At 39.6% G+C, this 26,233-nt stretch overlaps 1 protein-coding gene across 11 annotated transcripts in view; it reads right to left on the reverse strand.

Moving 5' to 3' along the window:
* Positions 1 to 25,347, reverse strand: part of LOC149007828 (uncharacterized) — a 33,879-nt gene extending 8,532 nt beyond the window's left edge. For 3 of the 11 annotated variants that reach the window (XR_016175247.1, XR_016175250.1, XR_016175248.1), the window contains exons 1-6: positions 24,082 to 25,337; positions 21,808 to 21,983; positions 21,383 to 21,568; positions 18,857 to 20,622; positions 12,453 to 12,584; positions 10,488 to 12,301 (exon numbers count right to left, since the gene is read on the reverse strand). Coding sequence is in view for 1 of the 11 variants with exons in the window: in XM_089166924.1 (XP_089023050.1) it covers positions 19,095 to 20,622; positions 21,383 to 21,568; positions 21,808 to 21,983; positions 24,082 to 24,189 (1,998 nt within the window). In the remaining 10 variants the exon portion in view is untranslated. Of the gene's footprint in view, positions 1 to 10,487; positions 12,302 to 12,452; positions 12,585 to 12,763; positions 12,853 to 14,449; positions 20,623 to 21,382; positions 21,569 to 21,807; positions 21,984 to 24,081 lie in introns of those variants that run through there. The other 8 variants (XR_016175254.1, XR_016175253.1, XR_016175251.1 and 5 more) reach the window with 8 other exon arrangements.
* Between the last annotated feature and the right edge of the window lie 886 nt (positions 25,348 to 26,233).

Here is a 26,233-nt window from a genome sequence, read left to right on the forward strand (position 1 = left end):
CTACAGTTACAATCTTCAAAGTAGAAGGCATGACACTTGATGTTGGCAAGAATTCAAATTATTGCAACAATAAATGAGAAATTGAACAATGGACTCAATGTGCATGCTAAGGAAAAAGCAATCAAACTTGCATATGGTGCTCCTTGACCTCCTTGATGTGAGAGGGGGAATGTATAATGCCATTGAAGGTGACAGCTAAATAAGCAAAAACACGAGGTGTTAACTTAGGTGAGAACGTCAGTGCGATCTGCCTCGTACTATCCGAGCTGTTCTGTTCTAGAGCTTGTTTTTTCTATTAGTTACTTGCACCCTTACTGCTTTAACTCCAAGTCTTTGTCAAACAGAAACTCCCCTTTAGGTTACTTTTATCACCACTTCTAAAAACCCTACTAGAGTGTTCATTAAAGAAATTAGAATTTGAAGTGCCTACCTGACACAGATCCACCACGAAACAAGCTTATTTTATCAGGGATAAATCTAGGGTTGGGTTTTTGTTGTGAACAAAACTTGGACCCCTGGCCAAAAACCTAAGTGGGGCCTGCAATAGGGCTCCAAGAAGCCCCCTAGGCCGGCCAAACCCCCTAGGAGGGGTATTTTGGGCATTTTCTGCCCTTATTAGTTGCTGGAATTTAATTCCATTTAATTACAGAATCCAATTTGGTTAGGAAGTTTGTTTGAGTCAGTAGTTAAGTAATTGGGTCCTTGGTTGTTTCAAACTCTAGCACATGTGGCAATTAGAGTTTTAATTAAAATGGAATTTAAGGATGTGCATATTGAGTTTAACTTAAAGTTTTATTTCAGCGTACGAGTGTTCTCAAATTGTGAAGTGGCAGTCAGTCTTATTATATCTCAGGACCCTCACCCTCCATCGCTAATATCTAGGATCTTGTTTGATATAGGAATCCTTAAAGGAGCAGTTTGAATATCGTGATTTTGGACATATTTCTAGGGTGCTAAATGGCTCAGCCCATTCCCTAGCCCGGAAGGCACTCACCTGTTCTTATAGGACTGAGTGGCCACATTCCTCTCTTGGTTCCCAAGATGACTCTTCTATAGTTTTTGGGCCTCGGCCCCTTCTTCAATGATCTTTTTCATTACCAAAAAAAAAGAAGTTTTATTTCAGCATGTGTCCATTAGGGACCTTTATAAGTTTTACATTTCATTTTGATGGTTGAGATTATGTGGTGGGATCCTATCTAAAAAGGAATCCCACCTGGTGTTAAGAGTCTTTTAGTAGGGCTATAAATAAGAGCCTACTCTTTCTTTGTAAGTTAAGTCTGATTATTGAATGAAAATTACTGAGTTTGAGGACTGAGGTTCCTGTTGTGGGGGCCTTGGCGGATTTAGTAAAAGTTCTTCTTCAATATTCAGCACCAATCCAAATCTCCAGCATCTACAAGCATTCAAGCGCTCTTCTTCAAGAACTACAATAGCCTACAACAAGCTTCCACAAGCTACAGCAGCCAATCAACAGTTCCAGCAAGCATCCTACAAGAATTTTGAGCAAACCAGTGAGTAAATCCCCTCCCCAACCCCTGCCCCAACTTCTTTTCTTCTTCTTTCTTCTTCCTCCTTGTCTGTGCAACCCAGAAACCAACTCCTCCCCCCCTGTTGTCGCTACCCTAACAGCACCCCCCAACCCCTGACGGACCCTGGATCCCTCCCCCAGCCCTCTACAACTCTGCCTCGCCACTCCCACACCCCTCCCCTACCCTACTGCCTCTTGTTTCCCTCTCTTCCCTTCAATGCGACAAACCCCCCCTTGTTTTGGCTTGCGGCAGATCTGAAACAAAAAAAGGAAGGAAAGAAGAAAGAAAAAGAAAGAGAAGAACGATCAAGAAGGATTTCCCAAGAACTTACCAAGAAACTTCCCCTGGTCTTTATCTATCCCCTTTCATCATTCATAAACCTCTCCATACCATCCCATTCAGTTTTGTCAAATCAAGATCTTACCCAAAACCCTACAATATAGATTTTGTTAAAACCCAGAAGACCCTTAGGATCCCAATTTTGTTTCCTTATCTTTCCCTCCACTTCCCATTTAAATCAGAACAACCCATATCATTCAAAAGTGCTTCCCACAACTTTCTTAGATTCCCATAGGCATCCCATAATATTTTTTATTTATTTGTTGGCAGTTTCTGGGCGATCCCTTAATTTTAGGGAACTTATTCTCTAAAATTGGGTTTACATCAATATATATTTATTCAGCCTGATCCATTGTTTTCTATTTAACAGACTACTTTTATGGGCCTAAAGTATGGGTAACTAGGTTGAGAATGAAATTACTTTCTTTACTTGGTTAATTTTAAGTTGTTTTGGTTTAGTTCAGTTGAACCAATTATATGTGGTTAATTAAAGTTGCAATTAACTGCTAGGAAGCATTTTAGTGGGTCTATATCCAGACTTATAAATCCAGTCTGAAGTTGAATCTATTTGAGTTTCCTAGTCAATTCTAGTCACCACATAGGTTAAGGATTGAATTAGTCATTTCCTTTTCTGTATGAGAGCAAGTTTATCTTTGAGTCTTCTATACAAGGTTGTAAGGGGTTATGTTATTAACATGAATTTGATCCATGAAATGGTTCGCAAGCTGTGGCTGCCTTCTTCTTCAATTGCAAGAGCTCAGTTTAGCGTTTAGACTCCGGCGGGATTGGTGTGTATATCCGGTCGACTCTCATTGATGTGAAGCCTGAGAGGTTCATTGATGTGATTGGTATTTGATCCGATCAACTTGTTGACGTGTGAAGAGAGGGAGCTCGAATTAAAGCTTCCCCTTCAACTAAGTTGAAAAATACCATGAAGATTCAAGGTTCTGAATAGAGTCTTCATCTGTTTCAGCCATTAAGCTTCTGCCAAGCAGATTCATAACAACAGTTAATTAATTGCATTATCCCAACCCCCAATTCTGTACTAACCTTCTAATTCTCCTAACCCCATCTTTTCCTTTTCCTATTCTCATTTTTGGAATCCCTAGCTTAATAAAACCTACCCAAAGTCAAAATTCACCCTTAGAGACTTCCCAAATTCAATGCTCAAACCCTTTTGCTGCCCAAGAATTTTATTAGAACCCTAACATCCACAGATCCATTTTTATATGAGTTTAAAGTAAAAGCAAGCTGCTTCCTTGACAACCTGCAACCATCTTCTAGGACTTCATGTATAAGGTAATTTCTGCAAGAATTTCCTATAAATATGAATATTAAAACCAGATGAAATTTCCACCTCAATCTAAGCTTTGTATCCTTTCACCCAGCCAATTGCCTGAAATTTAGTTTTGTATCCTTTTCACCAGCCAATTGCCTGAAATTACCCTTTTAACCTTCAGCCTTATTTTCACTAGGAATCCGCCATAACTTAAACCACTTAACCTTCAGCATATATTCTCATCAACATTAACTTGACATAACCCCTACCATTAACCCTAGCCCTACTCCACAGGTGAGCCCCACCCTATTCTGACCTATTCAAGCTGGGCTGGTTCATACAAGGTCATCAATTATTTGCACTAGTTGATCCCTACCAGGGCCAGTTGACTTAAGCATATGATATCTTCAGTCCAATGGCAAAACCTTCATAATGTTAAGCTTACTTCTCAAATGAGGTATTGACAGATATTCTTATGAAACTTGGAAATATCAGCTCCTACAACAGTGGGATTAGACTGAACTGAAAATGAGGAAATGATCAGCATAATTTTCTGAACCCGGAGGTACTAATATTAGCACCTTAGAGTGGGTCCTGCGTAAGATAATAACACGGGCCCACAAACCCACCTATTAAGTTAAATATATATATTATATTATATTATTTATATATATATATATATATATATATATATATATATATATATATATATATATATATATATTTATATATATATATATATATATATATATATTTTATTATTGTTATACGTTATAAAAGAGGAGAGAGGAGGGAGTGACACCTCCCTCTCTCTCATCTAACGTGTAAGTTCTCAAGAAATGAAGAGTGGGAATTGAGGTGTCAAGTAATAAAGGAAGAAAGAAAGAGAAATAGGAGGAGGTGGCTTTTCATAATTTTATATCATTTACTTGATAAGATAATATCATAGGTTGGGTTTTAAGGTAAGAGAGGAAAGAGAAAGTGGGGTGAAATGGAGGTTGTGCGTGTATGAACTAAGGGGGAGAGAAGACTGAAGTGGAGAATAAGGAAAAGCTGCCGAAAAAATTGAGGAAGGAGAGAGTTAAGAAAAGGGGTATTTGCGTGGAATCGGTTAAGAGGAAGGAGAGAGAGAGTGGAGTGGAGACGCAGAGACCTTACCTGCGTGCAAAACAAACAGCAGAGAGAGGAGAGAAAAGAGAAGAGGATTAAGGAGGAGAGAGAAGAGGTGGAGATTTAATAGAGGGAGAAGAAGCGATTAGAGGAAGTAAGAGGAGAGGTAGAGAGGAGAGAGAAAAGAAAGAGAAAGAGTAATGTGCAGTTGCAGTTGCAGGTGCAAAACATTAAAGAAAGAAAGAGAAGAAGAAGAAGAAGAGTAGAGGAGAGAGAAGGAGTGGAGAGAGAAGAGGAAGACAAGAGGAGAGAAAAGGAAACCGTGGGGAGGAGAAAGTAGAGAGCATAAGAGAGAGAGAAAGAGAAAAGAAAGAGAAACAGAAGTGCAGTTGCAGAACATTAAAGAAAGAGAGAGATGAAGAATAGAAGGAAAGAGAGAGAAAGAGTGGAGAAGAAGTGGTGAGAGAGAAGAGAAAGACGAGAAGAGAGAAGAGGAAGACCGTGGGGAGGAGAGAAAATAAATTAAAAAAAGGGTTGATCTCCCGTTGGTTCCGTATTCAAAATAGCCAGTAATTATTCGGGATACAGGAGGGAGAGCAGATTTTAACGAAACCAGGGTCAAAACACACACACATGGAACAGGGACAAGTAAGTGATATTGATCAACCTATTTATGTTAAGTGGGTGATTCCCTTTAGTAGACATGTAGCATTTACATAATAACATGAAATCTATTTTGTTTATTTGTTGATGCAATTTATGGAAAATGCATGATATATGTCTTTGTGTATTGAATAAAAATGCATGGAATTGGATGACAGTTTAATGATTTGATTGAACTGCTTGAATTGGAATGCTGATAGTATTCTCGAACTGTTAATTATGAATTTGAAATGATGCTTATGCTTATCAGATGTGGAATTATCATGCTTTCATATTTAAATGATTGAATTGCATGAATTGTGTTCAGATGAGACTGAATGATGATTGAAATGGACAGAGCATGGTAATTCAATACTGAAATTGAATATAAAAAGAGTAAAAGAAAAAGAAATAAAATGTTAATGGCTTCTGTAAGTCCTGGTACTTAATGTACCCAAATGGGAGGGCATGAAGCGGCTTCTGTAAGTCCTGGTACTTATGTACCCAAATGGGAGGGCATGAAGCAAGACTGAAAAGTGGAAAGAAAAGAAAAGAAATAATAAGAATAAAGAAATAAATAAAATGTAATGGCTTCTATAAGTCCTAGTACTTATGTACCCAAATGGGAGACTGAAAAGTGAAAGGATATACTGGACTGATGATGGCCTTCTGTAGAGAACACCTGGCCTTGTGCCTAAAGACGGAAAGAGAAACTCTTCATGAGAACCTCTAAGACTGATGCCACTTGTGTGGTTTAGACTGATGGTGCTCTCTCTACAGGTAGCGCTTAGGTCTGGTTTAATAATGAAAATTGAAAAAGGAAAATGAAATGCATGATGTTATATGACAGTGATGTGATGATTGATACATGATGAATTGTCTGACTTACTTACATGGTTGTCTATATTGCTTTGGGCCGCAAAGCTCACTATTGAAAATGTTGACAGGTCCTCAGATACGTGATAAGGGCAAGGGTGCTGCCACCTGACAGTACCTTTATAGTTGAAGATGGAAACGTTTTTCTTTTGTTGCAACTGATGTTGGTTTAACTGAACTGTGAGTGTATATATTTCTTTGAGACTGTATGTACTTTACAAGACACTGTGGAAATGTCAAATGTAAACATGACAGGACTTTAGACTGTGTACATATGTTTATGAGTCAAACTGTCAAACATGTTGGCTGTTTGTTCTTATGAATGTTTAGTTTAGCATTTTGTTTTAGTAGTTATAAACAGGATGATAAAGGAAGGAACTGTCACATGCCCTAGTTAAATGTCCATAATGTGGGCCCCACCAAACTTGTGAAAGTGATACCACCTCTGTCACGACCCCAGTTTTCACAGGCTTGGTGGGGCCCACATTATAGACGTTTAACTAGGGCACGTGACGTTCCTTCCTTTATCAACCTTGTTTATAACTACTAAAACAAAATGCTAAACTAAACATTCTTAATAACAAACAATCAACCTGTTTGACAGTTTGACTCATAAACATATGTACACAGTCTAAAGTCCTATCATGTTTACATTTGACCTTTTCAGTGTCTAGAAAAGTACATACAGTCTCAAAGAAATATATACATTCACAATTCAGTTAAACCAACATCAGTTGCAACAAAAGAAAAACGTTTTCATCTTCAACTTTAAAGGTATTGTCAGGTGGCAGCACCCTTGCCCTTATCAAGTATCTGAGGACCTGTCAACATTTTCAATTTCCTCTTCATCATGTATCAATCATCACATCATTGTCATATAACATCATGTATTCCAATTTCCTCTTCATTTTCATTTTCCTTTTTCCTTTTTTTATTATTAAACCAGACCTAAGCGCTACCTGTAGAGAGAGCACCATCAGTCTAAACCACACAAGTGGCATCAGTCTCAGTCTCATTCTTAGAGGTTCTCATGAAGAGATTCTCTTTCAGTCTTTAGGCACAAGGCCAAGTGTTCTCTACAGAAGGCCATCATCAGTCTGGTATATCTTTTCACTTTTCAGTCTCGCTTCATGCCCTCCCATTTGGGTACATAAGTACCAAGACTTACAGAAGCCGCTTCATGCCCTCCCATTTGGGTACATACATACCAGGACTTACAGAAGCCATTACATTTTATTACTGTTTCTTTTATTCTTTCTTATATTCAGTTTCAGTATTCCATTACCATGCTCTGTCCATTTCAATGTACATTTTTCATTTCAATCATCATTCAGTCTCATTTGAACACAGTTCATGCAGTTCAATCATTTAAATATGAGAGCATAATAATTCCACATCTGATAAATATAAGCATCATTTCAAATTCATAATTAACAGTTTGAGAATATTATCAGCATTCCAATTCAAGCAGTTCAATCAAATCATTAAACTGTCATCCAATCCCATGCATTTTGTTCAATACACAAAGGCATATATCATGCACTTTCCATAAATTGCATCAACGAATAAATAAAATAGACTTTATGTTATCATGTAAATGCTACATGTCTACTAAAGGGAATCACCCACTTAACATACATAGGTTGATCAATATCACTTACCTGTCTATGTTCCATGTGTGTGTGTTTTGACCCTGGTTCCGTCAAAATCCGCTCTCCCTCCTGGTACCCCGAATAATTACGGCTATTTCGAATACGGGGAACCAGCGGGAGATTTTCCCTTTTTTATTATTTTCTCTCTCCTACTTTCTCTCTCCTCCCCACGATTTTCTTTTCTCTCCCCTCTTGTCTTCCTCTTCTCTCTCCACTCCTCTCTCCTCTCCTCTTCTTCTTCTCTTTCTTTCTTTAATGTTCTGCACCTGCAACTGCAACTGCACATTTCTCTTTCTCTTTCTTTTTCTCTCTCCTCTCTACCTCTCCTCTTACATCCTCTAATCGCTTCTTCTCCCTCTATTAAATCTCCACCTCTTCTCTCTCCTCCTTAATCCTCTTCTCTTTTCTCTCCTCTCTTTGCTGTTTGTTTTGCACGCAAGTAAGGTCTATGCATCTCCACTCCACTCTCTCTCTCCTTCCTCTTAACCGATTCCATGCAAATACCCCTTTTCTTAACTCTCTCTCCTTCCTCAAATTTTTCGGCAGCTTTTCCTTATTCTCCACTTCAGTCTTCTCTCCCCCTTAGTTTATACATGCCCAACCTCCATTTCACCCCACTTTCTCTTTCCTCTCTTACCTTAAAACCCAACCTATGATATTATCTTATCAAGTAAATGATATAAAATCATGAAAAGCCACCTCCTCCTATTTCTCTTTCTTTCTTCCTTTATTACTTGACACCTCAATTCCCACTCTTCATTTCCTGAGAACTTACACATTAGATGAGAAAGAGGGAAGTGTCACTCCCTCCTTCTCTCTCCTCTTTTATAACGTATAACAATTATAATATATATATATTTAACTTAATAGGTGGGTTTGTGGGCCCGTGTTATTATCTTACGCAGGACCCACTCTAAGGTGCTAATATTAGTACCTCCGGGTTCAGAAAATTATGCTGATCATTTCCTCATTTTCAGTTCAGTCTAATTCCACTGTTGTGGGACCCACAAACGATGTCTGACCTCAACCAAAATGTGAATTGGAATCTAGCCTCATTTTAGCTATTCTTTAACTAACTCAAATCATTTTATTAAACCATCAAACCAACCATCATAATCCTTTAATAATCTTAAAAACTGACACATTCACCCACAATAATAAAATAATAATATAAGAAGATGCGGGGCATCACATCCACCCCTCCTTAAAATAAATTTCGTCCTCAAAATTTTGCATAACTGATCAATTGAAAAGTTGGGGATATCGAGTCTTTATATCAGATTCAAGCTCCCATGAGGCTTCTTGACCCGAGTGATTGTTCCACAACACTTTCACTAGTGGTACCGCCTTATTTCTCAATTTATTCTCTTTCTGTTGTAGTATCTCAATCGGTTTCTCTTCATAGGAAAGATCTTCTTTCAACTCCAATGGTTCGTATTGTAGCACATGAGCCGGGTCTGCTACATACTTCTTCAGCATAGAAACATGAAACACATCATATATGTTGGACAAATCTGGAAGTAAGGCAAGTCTATATGCTACTGCTCCAATTCTTTCTAGAATCACAAATGGTCCTATATATCTTAAACTTAGCTTCCCTTTTTTGCCAAACCTCACCACACCCTTCATCGGTGCTATCTTCAGGAAAACTTTATCATCTATATCAAATTCCAAGGGTGATAAGCTAAAGAAGTGGTTCAGATCATATTAATCATTATTCCTACATTGAAGCTCTTTGTCAGATGCCTAGATGGAAAGGGTAGTTCAATCACATAATCATATTGGGCCTTTCAATGGGTTTCAATAGTGGGAAATTGCACAGTTTCTTGTCTTCTTGGAGAAGAGATTCTCCTTTGCAGGGGAGCTAAGATAATTCTTAAGTTTTCTGTTCCAGCTACATTGCCTGAGCAGATAGGAATGCGTTTTGACAAACCTTGACTGGCGGTAGCAAAAACCATGTTGCCGCTCAGGAGTCGGGATCAAGTGAGCCAGCAAAAGAGCGATCGTAGGATTAAAATATATATGAAACTGGCTCTCAAGATTTGCTGAGAAACAAACAGAAAAAGGTTCTTGTGAACAAAGAAAGCTTATACCTAGAAAATAGCAGTCTAGATTTGCTGAGAAACAAATAGTCTGCTTAGAAGGGCAGTAGCTGCTTAGTGTAGTTCTATAACTATTTAAATATGACAATGTCAATTAGTCAGAATTAGTTGAGGGCATCTATTGCATATACCCATAGTAGGGACGATGGTCTCTTCTTTCAAAATTCAAATTAAACCTTTTATTATGAAGGAAAAGAAACTTCTTGGCATCCCAATAAGTTGTAAATGCATCACAACAAAGGAGTATGGGAAAGAATTTCAAAAGTGTTGGCCAATACAGCAAGGTAAACAAGCAGCAATGAGAAATTGAAGAATGCCTTCCCAGTGATTATGAACTCTATGGGGCCATGCATGAAAAATAATATAAATGACTAGGTCATCCAACTTACCAAAGAGCAGCATTAAAGCCAAGAAAATCCTAATCTAAATAAAGAAAACAAATCTTACATGCATGATGCATCTACTATTTGAACCATGAAGAAATGCAAAACTGATAATGGATTGATGGATACAGTGTCACAGGCAAAAATAATCATCTTGATGGATGAAGAACAAACTTAGGCACAAGAATATGTATTAGAGAAAACAACTTGCAAAAAGTGTAGTTCCATGGAAATGAAATGAAACATTACAGAAAATGAAGGGGGTTGAAGAGTGGTATATGAGAAAAAAGAAAGATTAAATCATAGAACCCCTAGCTTCTATAAGCATTTTCTAAATTGTACTAAAATTAACCGATATCAAGAATGATTAAATAAAAGCCAGGTCTTTAGAATTGATTACCACATGAAATCCACTGTAAAATCCACTGTAAGTTGCGATATAAAAAGCAAGGAATAGCACATTCTTCATTAAAAAAAAATTATAATCACAGCTAAGCAGGAAGGGCTTTGATGAATTCATAGTTCAAGGACAGTACAATAAACAGCTATAAAATAAACATGATGCGAGTACCTACTTTACAAGACCTTCCTCCAATCTAGACTGTTCTTCCGGGGACCACTCAACAGCCAATCCTGTATCATGCTTGAGACCTGGCACTGAATCAAGAAGAGAACCACGGGAATATCCAGCTGCAGTAATTCCAGGGTTGTAGTTTATCATACTGGGATTACCAGCCAGGCAGCCAGTATCATCCCTGTTGTACTGTTCATCCCCAGAGAATTTCCCAATGGAACCGTGCCGTTTATTCCAACAGAGTTTCCCAGAGGAATCATTCCTGAGTTGCTGCTTGAGGCACTTGACTGAAATGAAATCGTATGCCTGTTCAACACGGAAGACATATATGGATCTTGATGGATGCCCATGTTCAAATCAGCTGCCATTTATACCTGCCAGACCTCAACCCCTCTACTAAATCAAAACCTGCAGATTTTACAGATGTCCAGATATCAATTTCCAATGGTTCAAATGCAAATCAAAAGCCCATTAGCCTTGCTTAAACATTCCTAATGCGGATTTCACCAACAGGAGCTACCAAAAAGACTCGTATGTCCTCTGAATTCAAGGTTCCAAAGTGGTAGCCCACAAGCTCCAGAAGTTGAAACACAGAGAACTGAATTAAATCATGAAACACAATGATTCTCCTTGACTCTAAATGATAGCTTGGGGGCTCTGAGAACTGATATATTCAAATAGGATCACAAAAAATAAAGATAATAAAAGGGTGAAGGGCTTAGATAGGAACTGCTTTAGTTGTACGGGTTTGAATGGGGTTTGTCATTAGTGACAGAGATGTGGATTGGTGTTGGTTCAATCCATTGAAAGCTACTGCACTGTCCCATCTCTCTCCTATCATCAAGTTGCCCGCTATCAACCTTGGAGATCCTCTTCAGGCATATCTAGTTCAGATCCATTATGTGGCTAGCTTTGCATCAAGTTAATCTCACTATTGATTGGTTGACTAAGAGTGCTCAATGATGATGCCTTTGAAATGTCCTCTTTACTTGCAAAGGTTGTCTCTGTAACATCTAAACCACTATGGTCTTTTCTATTTCTTCAGTCTGTTCTATGACACAGATCTTCTTTAGTGATTTATTATATTTTCTGGAATTTATACAGTCCCCTACACCTCAGGAGTGAGGACATTTCAGGTGGGTAGTTGAAAATTGGTGTTTTCTGGGGTCGGAGAGGGAGGGGGAAGTGAGTTGGTACTCTGGAGTTTAGTTTAAGGACTTAGGGATTGGATCTATCTCCACCCTTGACTCTGCCGTATAACCTACATTTGCCGATTTCGCAGAGGGAAGGCAGAGTCCAGTCATTGTCGATCCCAATAAGCTTGCCGAGATCATCCTGATGACTTAGAACTTGATATTTCACACCATTGATCCCAACCCAATCCTAACCTGATCAAGCCAATTCCAGTTGATCATGCTATTAATTGTGAAATTCAAGTCCAACCAGAATTAGGTTACCTACCAAAATAAGAAATCAAAGCAAGACCTTTAAGACTCAAGTGGGTGTCTGTTTTCATGAGAAGTCCAATAAGAAAAGATTGATATGCACCATGAATTGAATGAGAAACCAAGTAGGTTCAAGATCTTGATGAACATTAAAAATGGTAGGATATGTTTTCCAACTATGCCTCATGAAGTAAAACCCAGCAGTTCCCCAGACAGATTTATACAAAAGGATGTAATGCAACTGTGGCCTCAGGTTTCCCCTGCTTACAAATCATCCAGCACAGCAACGTTGGTAGAGTTATGTCCATGTCTCATTGCAGTCACTCAACTGGTATGGTATCTGGCACAAAGTTTTGATACTGTCAATCTGCTGCGGAAAAGAACAATCACTACATTAAGGAAAAATCACTAACCCCAAAAAAGTTAAAAGAATTAAAATTACTAAAAAAAAGAGTATCCAAGAATCAGCATACAAAAAGTAAGCAACAATTAAAAGCTGGCCCAATCACAAAAAATCTTACCTTACATCCAAGGAACAACAGGGAATACAACCATATATAGAGGCAACTGCAAGTGTGTAACAAGATGTCTGGTCCAACTCAGGATACCGCCATTTCATCATATGCAAAATCATTATTATTTGCTTCACCTTTCTGTAAAACAGACAAATCCGCAATAAACATCTAGGAGCAGAAATTCAACAGGTGGAGAGACCCATCCCTAAGACCATATTTTTAATTTAGAACCCAATTTCAGGGATCAAATACATTCCAACTGAGAAGCCTTTATATCACAAACCAAAACATGATCACTTTGGCCTTATAGAAATTACCTAGAATTAGTTCCATCCTGCTCAAGAAGGACCCATACACAACCAACATAGGACCACCTTATGCCGCAGGCTTCGAGAAATTGAATATTCTGCGGAGTAAAGACCAACGAAACATTATAAGCAAGTAATAAGAAAGGGTAGCCCTGGACCTCAAACCCTGGACCCCTTCTCTCCCGCTTCGCAGGGTCGACTTCAGCTCCCTCCCCCTGTGGATAAATTTGCCGGGATTGCCGCTCGAGTTTTGGAACTCCGATTGTCTGAGTAGAATCGGCTCGGCTCTAGGTAAGCCCATTCGTACTGATGCAAAGACGCTGAATATGTCTCGCCTCTCATACGCGAGGATCTATGTTGAATTCTCGGCTTCAAAGGATCTACCTTCTACTGTCACTATCGCGGATGATCTTGGCCTCAAGTATAATCAAATCATTGTGTATGACTGGATTCCTTCCCGCTGTGACCTATGTTCATCTTTCGGTCATGGCTCTGCCGAGTGCTCCTTTGTTCCTATTCAACAAGCTATGTCCACCGCCCCTGACTGTTCTCTGCCGTCTGATGAAACAAGGTTCTCTGTCGAAGCTCTTCTAAAAATGAATACAATTGATGCTCTAGAGAAGATAACCATCGCCGTTCCTACTGTTGCTGTTCAGTCCGTCGATGCCGTTCCTGCTGATGCTACTCTTTCCGTGGATGCTGTTCCCGCTGTTCCTGCTGCTCCTGCTGATGCTACTCTTTCCGTCGATGCCGTTCCTGCTGTTGTGGCTCCATCCGTCGCTACAAGCTACCCGCCGGTTGCCGGACATTCAACTCCGGCAACAAATATGTACCGTAGAAGAAGAAGAAGAAGAAGTAAAGCTGCAAACATACCTGACCCTCTGCTCCCTTCCTCGGTTTTCGCCAAACCTTTTGACGATGACCATTCGTTAAAGCCTGCTGTTCCAGATAGTTACTTTCCGGGTGAGGATTCTGAAGCTCCTGAGATGTCGGCTCCTGCCTTCGAAGTTGCTGCTACCATCAGAGCTCCAGACCGACTGGTTGAGGTAAGGGGTTCTGCTACTAGTTCCATTGACCTCACGTCACAGGCTTTCCCAAATGATGCAACTCTGAGCAACCTAACCTCAAAAGCTTCCTCGCCCAGAGCCTTCTGCAAACCCTGCAAACCCTCGTCGAAGTCAAAAATCCCAATCTCCCTCTCTCCCCTCTGAACCGCTTTTACCCACGCCCTATCTCCAGCTGGGGCCCACCACCATCCAACGAGATTCATCTTCAAAACAAACTCACCGCCTTTCCCCTAATACCCTCAGCTTTTCATCCAATGGGCCGAGGCCCATCGTGCCTTTTAACTTCGGACCTTTGAACCGTAAGCCTCGGTCCATTAAACCCTTGCACCCTAAAGCTAGGCCCACTTCGCCTATTGGACATTTCCTTCCAACGTCCTCAGTCCACTCCAGCTCAAGGACCCATAGTTCTGATTCCTTAATCCGCCCAGCCATCCCAATTCATAATCCCAACCTGCTTTCTGTTACCAATCCTTCATACCATTCAACTGAGCCTTCATCTCCCAACTCAGACTCCTCCATTGACCCAAACATCTTTGAAACCCCCTCCCCTGGTGATTCTCAGCTGTGTGAGACTATGTTCCCTAGCCTGACCCAAAATGCTTCTCCCGACCCCAATTTTGTTTGCTAAATCCCCCCCCCTTCCTATGTCAGATTTTATTGTATGGAATGTTAGAGGTCTGAATGCAATTGCAAAACAGAGTGAAGTCAAGAAATTTCTTTTGGACTCCAAAGCCAACTTTTGTGCCCTCCTTGAGACTCATGTTCAAATTGAGAGTTCCCATCGGATTGCCAATTTCTTAGCCCCTTCCTGGTCTTTTCTCTCCAACTATTCTCAAAGTCCTAATGGTAGGATTTGGATTCTTTGGAACCCCTCTTCTCTCACAGTCTCTCTCATCGATGCTTCCCCCCAATTCATGCACCTCTCTATTTCCCCTTCTAATGCCAATTCTGATTTTTATCTTACCATAGTTTATGGGTTTAACCTGGCTGCCGATCGTGCCCCTCTTTGGGACTCCATCCGTTCTTTTTCCTCTGCCCATGCAAACCAGCCCTGGGGTGTGGGAGGGGATTTTAACATTGTTCGCTTCTCCCATGAGAGGGTGGGCGGGCGCCCGCCCAATCCTACTGCTGTCGAAGATTTCAACTCATGTCTCGATGACTCTTGTATCACTGATCTAAGATGGTCAGGTCACTCTCTCTCTTGGCATAACCGTCGTATTGGTGAGGACAGGATTGCATCGAAGCTTGATCGTTTTCTTGTTAATCACCACTGGCTATCCTATTTCCCGAATTCCCATGCTTCTTTCTCCCCTCCTGGACTGTCGGATCACTCCCCTTGTCTAGTCCATATCTTCCCTCTCTCCTCTTTCGGCCCTAAGCCTTTCAAGTTCTTTGATATGTGGACCTCCAACTCTTCTTTCTTGCCCACTGTTAAGGATGCTTGGGAGAAACCTGTTCACTGTCATTCCCTTCCCCTTATCAGTTTTGCCCGCCGGCTTAGGAACACAAAGGAAGCTCTCCGTAGTTGGAACCATTCCACCTTTGGAAATATCTCCTCTAGGGTCTCTGACTGCCGCTCAAATCTCTTGCGAACTCAAACTTTTCTCCAAAATGACCCTCTCAACCCCATGTTCGCGGAAAATGAGAGGAATCTCTGTTCTGAGCTTTCTTCCCTAGTCTCTTTAGAAGAGAGTTTCCTTCGCCAAAAAGCCAGAATCAATTGGCTCCAACTTGGGGACTCCAATTCCGCTTTCTTTCACCGCTCCCTTAAAGAGCGATCAAATTTTAACTCCTTTCCTGCTCTCCTATCTAGCAACGGAGTGTGGATCTTCGACCCTCCGGGGATCAAAGCCGAGGTTGTCTCCTATTTCTCAAATCTTCTCTCTCCCCCTCGTTCTTCTCTCCCGCCGCGCCCCCCTCTCCCCCCGGGCCTGATTAATAAATTTGTCAGCCCTCAGTCTTGCCCTTCTCTCTTTTCTATCCCTTCCCATGATGAGATCATTTATGCCATTCGATCTCAAAAATCCAATCGTGCTCCCGGCCCTGACGGATTCAGTATGGGTTTTTATTCAAATGCCTGGAGCATAATTGAGGATGATCTCATCAAAGCTGTCCGCAGTTTCTTCCTTAATCCATCTCAGCTCTCTTCCATCAACCAAACTTTCCTTTGCCTCATACCCAAAAAGGCTGGGGCCTCTTCTCTTACTGATTTTCGCCCTATCTCCCTTTGTAATCTCCTATACAAGTTCATCTCCAAAATCCTAGCGATCCGGCTAAAATCGGTTATGCCTAACTTGGTTAGTGCAAACCAATCTGCTTTCATTTCGGGCCGTAGTATTGCGGATAATATTCTCCTTTGTGCAGAGATTGTCAGGGGGTTTGACAGGGTGTCCCACTCCCCTGCTGCTCTCCTCAAAGTGGATCTCCACAAAGCTTTCGACTCTATCCGCTGGGATTTTATTAGTGATGTTCTCCTCGCCATGAGATTCCCTCCCTCCTTCATCCATTGGATCGAAATTTGTATCTCCTCCCCTTACTTTTCAGTCATTACTAATGGTTCGCCGGCGGGCTTCTTTCCCTCTACTGTTGGCATTCGGCAAGGTTGCCCTCTCTCTCCCTACCTTTTTTCCCTGGCTTTGGAGGTCCTATCCCGTCTCCTTCAAGCCAAGACTGATCAACTCCTAATCTCCCCGATTCCTAAGTGTAAAGCCATCAATCTCACCCATCTCGCCTTTGCTGATGATCTTATGATTTTCTCTAGAGCTGACCTCAACTCCATCTCCTCCATCACTTCTACCCTTTCTTTCTTTGAGTCTATCTCTGGCCTTAGGGTCAATCTAGACAAATCTACTCTTTTCCTCTCTGGAGTTACTGAGCCTCTTCGCTCCAATCTCCTAAATCTTTCAGGGTTCAAGCCTGGATCCTTCCCTGTGACCTATCTCGGGCTCCCTCTCATTCCGGGTAGGCTCTCTCGCCATCATTGCTCCCCTATGTTAGATCACATCCGTAAGTGTCTCCAGCTTTGGAAAAGCCGCTTCCTCTCCTTCGCAGGCAGGGTAGAGCTCATTCGATCGGTTCTCCAATCTTCATACCTGTATTGGTGTGGCATCTTCCCGATACCTAAAGCAATCTCGTCTGCCATGGAATCCCTCTTCTGTGCCTTTCTCTGGAAAGGTCAGGATTCTTCTCGATTCCTGCGCCCCATAAGTTGGTCCAATGTTTGTCGGCCCAAATCTGAGGGGGGTCTTGGAATTCGTCGAATCCAAGAAGTTAATTCCGCTGCCTTACTCAAGCTCATCTGGAAAATTGTCACCAAAAATGACTCTATCTGGGTCAAATGGGTTCACTCTTACCTTCTCAAATCTAACTCCTTTTGGACTGTCTCCATCCCTCCTAATCCCTCTTGGACTTGGAGGAAGCTTCTCCTTCTTCGGCCCCGCGCTCTAACTGTTATTACCACCCACATCTCTTCTGGTTCTTCTACTTCTTTCTGGCAGGATCCATGGCATCCGATGGGCATTCTCCTCTCGCTCTTTCCCCCCCGCACTGTATATGAGTCTCGAATCCCCAAATCTACCCTTCTCGCGGAATTCATCTCTAATGGCACTTGGGTCCCTTCCCCACATCATAGTCTCACACTTGTCTGGAATTCTCTCCCCCCTATTTACCCGCATCTTCATGATACTATAATTTGGACCCCCTCCATCACCAAAACATTCACCATGTCATCTGCTTGGAACTTTGTTCGCTCCCCCTCCCCTTCCCCTCCATGGCCCGCCCTGGTTTGGTTTAAAGACCATATTCCCCGTCACTCTCTCACCCTTTGGAGAGCCCTAAACCTAGCCCTGCCAACCCAATCTTTCCTTATTTCACGGCATATCCCTGTCAACCCAAAATGTATCCTTTGCTGGAATGGTACTGAGGACATCGAGCATCTATTCTTTACTTGCCCTTTATCTAGTGCCCTTTGGAGGAAAGCCCTTAGTTACATTTGGCCCCGCTCCCGTCGCTCCTTTGGGTTTGCCCGTGACTGGTCTTGGATTTTGAGCAAGTTCCCTGGCTCCTCTATCTGTGATCGGATTGGTAAGCTAGTGTTTGGTGCTACTGTTCATCATCTTTGGTGGGAACGTAATCTCAGGCGCTGGAACTCCAAATCCCGCTCCATAGACGCTATATGGAATGCCATATATTTCGATGTTTCTTCTAGGATCTCCCCTCTCTCCCTCCCCCTGGTAGTTGACTCCCCAAGGAACAGGCTCATTGTTGTTACCTGGGGTCTTAACTCCCAATTCTCCCCCTCTTCTTGATGTGAGCTCCTGGCTCCCTTGTATTTGTTTTGTTCCTTGGTTCCTTTAATAGATTATTTATTCATCAAAAAAAAAAAATAAGAAAGGCTATTACAAAAATAGAGACTAAAAGATGTTAGGATGCACAGCAAAAATTATCAGAATTGCATATCTTGCAAGGTACAGGTAGACAAATTTAAGGAAATTTTGGCAATCAGAAATGTAAATAGGTAAAATGACAAAGGGAGACATATATACTTCAGAAATGAGTATCGCTGTAAATGAATAGGATAGGGTTGGGTGATAAAAATACCCTAATAAGCTTTTCACTCAAAAAAAGAAAACCTAAACCTAACCAGAAGGTCGGGTAAGGGCTTTACCTCAATCTGGAGTGTCTGAATACCGAAATCCCACAACTGGAAGTTCAAGGTAAGGCGAGCCAGTATACATACTTTCAAAACAAAATTCAAACTATTTTATATGTATTAAATACTCCATTACTCATAACCTAATAACTGAAATATAGTTGACATGTGAAGAATGGATTCTATTTAGCTCATAATGCATCAAAGAAGTAAAACACCCTATGTAAAAGACTGCAGCGCTCAAACAACCCCCCCCCCTACCCCCCCCAAAAAAAAACCCAAAAAAAGGGGACAAAATAAAACCCTCAACCTATTGGCTACTACCAATAAAAAAGGTGCTTATATAATTGGAATAGATGTGTCAAATAGCAATAGAATACTTACTCTAGACCATGCTAGCAATAACTTGAAGACTTCTTGATCCATTTTACCTTCAATCTCCCCAGACAAGCCATAATCAGATTGATCAACAACAAAAGTTGGAATAAGCACTCGTGCAAGTGAAGTCAAGTACACAGTTCAAAAGGGTAGCTTTGGTATTGCACATCCAAGGTCATCGCACAGTGCACACCTCAATGACAATCTATGCATAAGTTGCTTAAGACCAATATAAGAGAGAATTCTACTCAACCAAACCCAACATATGCATGTCACTGAGTAGTTGAAAAGCTTCCTCTTCAAACCCTTTCTTCCTCAATCCATTTAACAAGCGATAGTATGATGAACGACGGCTTACATGCCCCTCCTCAATCATTTTCTGGTAGAGACTAAATGCCTTTTTTGGTTCTCGAATCTTACAGTACTTCTTAATGAGTATTTGATATGGCACATGGTCAATTGTTATACCAGAACTTCGAACCCAGTTGAAAAGCAGTTCTGCATCTGTCATTTTATCCTCACAACACAGGCCACGTATCATCTCTGTGTAGGTTATGACATCTGGCATGCATCCTCTCCTCAGCATTTCATTGTGCAATTTGGATGCAAGTCGAACATCACCAAACTTACAAGCAGCACCAATTAACAAGTTGTAGGTGACTACATCAGGCAAAAGCCCTTTTGAAAGCATCTCGTCCTTCAGTGCTTGTGCAGTAACAATGTTTCCACCTTTTTCTTGCGCATGAATCAATGCATTATAAGTGAAGGTATTTGGCATAACACCTAAGGCAACCATCTGATCTTTAATCATGAAGACATTTATAAGATCTCCAGCTCTTGCAAACCCATTAAGCACAACATTCCAGATAACAGAGTCCGGTATCAGTGAGTCCTTTAACATACCAAGAAGAAACTCATAAGCTTTAATAACATCTCCACGAAAACAATGGCCCTGAACAATCATTTTGCAAGAGAGTTGATCTGGTGTAACACCCACTTTTGATATTGCTCTGTAAATATCACAAGCCTCATCAATTTTCCCTTGTTTACACAGTCCACTTATAAGAGTATTGTAGGTGAATACATCAGGAAGAAAACCCCTTTTTTGCATTTCACAAAAGTACTTCTTCGCAAGCTTAATTTCCTGACTCAAACAAAAACCATGGATTATGGCATTATAAACTACAACATCCATTCTAGTACCCTTCCGGGTTAACCTATCCCAGAGTTCAAGAGCCTGAACCATATCACCCTGCCTACAATAATCATCAATAAAGATGGTTAAGGTGATTAAATCTGAGCATCTATCATCATCAGGCAATAAGTCTTCAAGAAGTGTTTTAGCTTTGTCTAAAAGACCCTTTTTGCACAAAGCATTTACAAGAATGTTGCAGGTAACCCTGTTGGGCTTAATGCCATTGTTACTCACTGAAGATAGCAGACGAAGTGCATTGTCTATCCTACCAACCTGACAGTATCCATGAATCAAAGTATTGTACGTGATGCGATTGGGAGAAGGGCCAAATTTGACCATTTCCTTAGTAAGGCAATCTGCCATCTCCAAATGACCCATTCTACAAAGTCCATTTACAAGGTAATTGTGTGTACATACATCAGGAAGTGCATATTTCTGAATCAGTTTCTTTCGAAGGTAGACAGCAGCTCCCACCTTGCTTCCTAGGCATAAATCCCTAACTACAGCATCATATATGCTGAAATCTGCTTCTATATGATACTCTTCCAGGTGAGTTTCTTCTTTTGAAATGCTTTCCCTGCAAAATTTTACAACATAGATATCAGAAATAAATAATAAATTATAGCCTCACTTAGCGCCACGACTGTCACGGTGTTTGGGCAAGCAAGGTTATGAGGGGGTAGAATATCAAAACGACACCAAATAAGGCACTTAGGCATCATTTTGTGAAAGACATGAGCCTTCAAAATCAAAATGCATGGTAACATTTAAATATGACGAATGGATTCATGCATGGCAATGGAAGTCCCATTGCTGATTTGTAAAATAGGGGGATAACCTGGGCACATCCCCATCCATTGGCATTGTGAGTGACTTTTGCTTTGGAATAACAGACAACAGCAGGGAAGTAGTAGAGAAGCAACAGGAATCTTAGAGATTTACAAGGTTTCAAGAGGAGCATCCACTCCAACTTAAATTCACATTCAACTCTATGTTAACAAGGAGTAGACAGCTGCAAGGTACTTATTAACTGAACCAAGCTGTTAAAACTGCTAAAAATGAATAATCTAATTGCTTTTTCAAAATAAAAAAATCAGAGAAAAACACAAGAAGCACAGGAACTTCGGACCACAAACTATAGATTGAATACACATAAGCTAAATTCAGGCCTTTATAAGGCTAAAATAATGAGGGCCATTAGTTGGGTCTAGTAATAGTATCTTTCTTGTGAAAAATCAGACAAAAAGAATGTCTACAAAAAGAATTTAATTGATGAAACCAAAGTTAAAAATCAATACGTAAGTACAGACTCAAGTTAAGGTTTACTAAATCCCAACCTAATCATTTTCAGACGATCTAACATGTCCTTCAGCATTGAATCCAACACATTGAAGACAGCTTGCGTGCCTCCTCCATTGCCATGATCCTTCTCATGTGAAACCCAGTATTGACTTTGAATTTGGTGTGGATTGTGAACAGTTGCTATCAGATCTTCAAATGTGGCCTGTGCTAGCTCATCCTGCCTAGAAGACCAAATACAATATTCAGAAAAAGACAGAAACTAAATCAGATAGAAGTGCAAAGAAAAATATATGAAAGCATTCATCTCTCTCTCTCTCTCTCTCATTCATCAACCACCAATAGTAGGTAATAGTTCATAACATTAGCAAGATTTTGATAATATACAAGACCATCATGGATTAGGAACTTATCAAATTTAAACAATATATTAGAAGAGAAATTAACAGAATTATGAAATTACATTGTTTTCGTCGTTCGTTGCTTCTTAACAATAAGATGAACCCATGCTTGAACTCCAACAGTGGGGGCCATTTCTTCTCCTTTATCCCAGTTCAAGTATGCTAACAGGTTATTTAAGAAACTTTTCAACACCGTATCTCCAACATCTCTGTCAGTAACCTGACCTTCTTTAAAGTTCTACATCATAGTGAAGATTCAGTGAGGACTCTCTCCATAACATTTCATATTTATCTTAAGCCATTCACAGACAGGATGAAAAACATCAAACAATTTCAAACAGCATCCTAAGGAACTTGAGCTAAAAATTGTAGATTGCATGAAAAGGATTGAAAAACAATTTTTTTCCCTTTGGGTTTTTTTTTTTTTTTTTTTTTTGGGGGGGGGTTTCAGGGAAAAGGGGAATCAACACTACAATCCATATTTGAATTAAACATGATTCTCTGAAGAATGATGCTTAATGAATCAAAATCCCCTCAGAATCAATTTAGAAAAGGGATACCAATTGTATTCAGTTTCTCTACAGAACTACACTAAATGATAGAACACATGCCTGAAGAGTTCCACATAAATCTATTTTACGTTTCCCTGCTGCCCTATTTCACTAGCCAGCCTGGTATAGAACAAGCCCAATTCTTGTATAGCCCGAATTAGCATAATTTTATAATCACTACATGCCACGGCATTCCAGGTGCTTTACCAGGATGACCAGGAAAGGTAAGTCCACAGAACCATGGTCCTAAAAGCTTATTGTTCATCAAGACAACTTAGATAACTATTTACCAAACTATAGACAAGATTTACATAAGTCTAAAAGTTATACAAGCACTCCGTTCGTAAGTGTAACAACACTATAGTATTCTTTGACAGAAACAACCCCAATGAGAAAGAAATCTTGTTCTTCATAAAGTACAATAAATTTTCTAGGACATAAATGTGGGGAAATTTTTAGCAAATTGTAAGTAGTTGGACTCTTAAGACCAAAGTATAATTAATATATATATATATATCTGAACCTGAAGACATGTTTAAAGTTTAGGTACTAAAATCCAATTAAGAAAAAAGATGACAGATGGCATATCCCTAAGGTGGAATGTTGAACTAGATCTTCAGACACCTATTAAGAAGAAAAAAAAATCCAAAACCTATTAACTAATAAATAGTAAACTACACAAAATCAGTTTAAGTCAAGTAGAAAGAACAATTTGTCTCAAGATGCAAATAAAATAGAAAGAACAATTTAAATCAAGTAGACGAGGAGAATGTCAGGAAATTGTCCACCCAAAACAGAAAAGGTTAAAAGAGGTGTTAAAGATTTGCTAGAATGGATTTCTTTCTATGCTGACTCATGGAAATATGAAAAGATTCAACAATGAATCTTAGCCTGGAAACAAGTAAACATCTCCGTTCTCTTGGGTCGCCAAGATTCAAACAACCAAAACAAAATTTAGAGAAGGATGTGCAAGAAGGCAAAAGTAAAGCTAAACCCCCCCCCCCCATATTTATCTACTTGTGAATGTAGAGAAACCCATGAAATGAAAACAGACTAAAATCACATCCATCCCCCATTAAGAATGCCAAAATTCAATTTTCAATCCAAACTCACCATTAACAAAGGAAGGAAAATCGCAATAATAGAAGACGAAAAAATAAGATGAAACACCCATCAACAAACAATCATTTGAAATCAGATATTATACACTCATCGACAGATCCAATGTTCCACCAAGGCTGCATTTGTTTGCTGGAATAAAGGTGGGGTGGGAAAAAAGGGGTGGGAAAATTCTTGAAAAAAACAAACTTTTTTTACTTTTCCTACTTTTCCTAAAAGTGTATATTGTTTGGTTGCTTGGGGTGGGAAAGTGAGAGACAAGTTTCCTTGAATCAAGGAAACTAGTCTGGTGAGGTGGCAGCCCAACTTTCCCACCCCAAGGCTATTCAAAACCCCACAAATTTGGTGGGATATTGTGGAAAAGTTTGGAAAAGTAAAAAATATGACCCACCACTATCATTTTTCCACTATCACTTTCATTTCCTTTCCTTCTCCCTCACCCCACTACACATGGGGCCCATATGTTTTTTTTTCCCACCCCACCTTTGTAAACAAACGCAACCCAAAAGAAAATCCAGAACAAATCTAAACTACCCGAAATTAGTCATAAAAATTAATCAATCAAATAACCCCACAATTCCAAGAGATCTGAAATGTAAGAATAAATAAAAGTAGCTTGGTACAATATCCGAACAAAATCAATTAAGAGAGACAAAGAGACCTGACCTCCCATTTGAGAGACAAAGAGTAGTCAAACTTGCGTATTGTGTGACGAAACCACATCGGAAGAGAAAACACTGCAATCTCGGCTACACCCATTGTTGCAAGGTTCATTCTTTCGGTTTATTCTCTCGTGGGCTTGATTTTTCTTCTCCGGTAGAAGTTTCGTGAGCTCGATCAAAGCTTGTGATCATGGTTTTTTCCCAAGAGAGATGATAAAGGGTCAGATAAGATAGCACAGCAACATAAAAAATTTATCAAACTGCCATGGCCGGGGATCGAACACTAATCTCCAGCGTGACTCACCACTCTCTAAATTAGAATATTAGCAAGAAAGAGTTTGGCTAGCATTCAGTGCCACAGCAGTGTAGGTGTCTAGAATCAGGTGAGAAAACATCTAAGGTGTGATGATAACCACAAGCAGAATCCCATAAACAACCAACCTTGGTGGTTCCAACTGGAGTGGCCAGCCCTTTTTATACTTCCATTTCAATATAACGTATACACTAAAACTTCTAAAACGTTCAGCACCACAGAACAAAAGGCAAAAAATAGCACCAGTTAATTTCCACAGTCCTAAGCAAGCAGAAGCCTAAGCAAATCAATGTCTAACACAAGCCTTCCCATTAAAAGCTATGAAAACCATTTTATTTCCAATAAGGTCACTTGGTTAAAAAAAATACAAATTAGTAGGTCTCTAAGACCTACCAGCATCCAAACGGCCAAATAAAGAATCAGATCCAAATGTCACATTATTTGGAAGTCAACAAACCGTGAGCTGTAAGATCACCAACAACAAAATAGAGAACTAACAAAATGCAAGTGCAAGAACATAAACAGGAAATCCATTAAGCTCAGCAATAAAAAACCAAAATTTGCAGTCCAATCGATACTCCTTGAACCATCATAACCTTCAATCTCCAGACCCAGAAGCTCAGTCAGACAAAAGCATAGTACAAGAATCATTCAAACCTAAAAGCATAGACCCTAACCATAGCTAAGCTTAGAGGATAAAACTCCACAATAGAAGAGATAAGAGCAGAATAGGAAAATTGAAAAAAACTTACAAGGGAAGGAGACGACATGGAGACCATAATCGAAACACAAAACAAGAGAAATGAGAAATGAGAAATGAGAAATGAGAAATGAGAAAGAGAGAAGAGTCAATCTGAGAGTACCTTTAGAGGTTTTGTGTTTGTGTTTAAAGAAGGATTGGCCACAGAGGCTTTTTCGCCGCAAGCGAAACTCGCAAAAGCTCGCTCAAATGTAGGGGCTCCGAGTAACGAAGCTATACGTCAGGTATACATTTCCAAAAATACCCTCAATTCAATTCCTTATTTCCATCCCCATTTTTAGAGCAACGCTAGCCAAACTCTTTCTAGCTAATATTCTAATTCAGTGACTGGTGAGTCACGCCGGAGGTCAGTGTTCGATCCCAACTCAAATATATTATATTTGGGATAATTATTATTTTGAACCTCTTAGTTTGATTATATTATTATTGTATTTTTTGTACTTTTCAAAATTAATAATAATCTAACATTTAATTTTGTCTACAATTACTATTGCCCCCTTACCGTTAAGTTCCTTTAGTTTACTGTGATGATGTAACATCTTTATATTTTCTCAAAAATCCTAAAATACCTTTATACTTATCTCTTTATTTATTTACCCTTTTGTCAAGTTACTGTAGTACCTTTATTTAATTATGGAGAAAAAAATAACTATAATCCATTTTATTATAAAAAAAAAACACCAAATAAAGAAAAAATAATTGAATAAAACTCAAATAGAAATCGAAGAAGAAGGAAAATCAAATTCAACTCAAATTAGAAATTAAATATCACCTAAAATATTTTCAAAATAAATTAAGTTTAATGAAGGTGAGAAACCAAATCGGATTTGGATTTTGCCCATTTATTTAATTCAAAATAAATGAAGCTTGGTGAAAACGGAAACCAAATCGGATTTGGATTTTGTCCATTTTTTTAATTCAAAATAAATGAAGTTTAGTAAAGATTAGAAACCAAGTTGGATTTGGATTTTGCCCCTTTCATTAATTCAAATTAAATGAAGTTTAGGTTAAAATTGATATTTAATTTGGTTTTTATAAATGGGGTAGCATCGTCTTTTGATTTTTTTAATTTTAATAAATGGC

Source organism: Hakea prostrata, chromosome 8 (assembly GCF_041222555.1).
Source record: "Hakea prostrata isolate BN-2017 chromosome 8, UWA_Hpros_2, whole genome shotgun sequence".
NCBI classification, from domain to species: Eukaryota; Viridiplantae; Streptophyta; class Magnoliopsida; order Proteales; family Proteaceae; genus Hakea; species Hakea prostrata.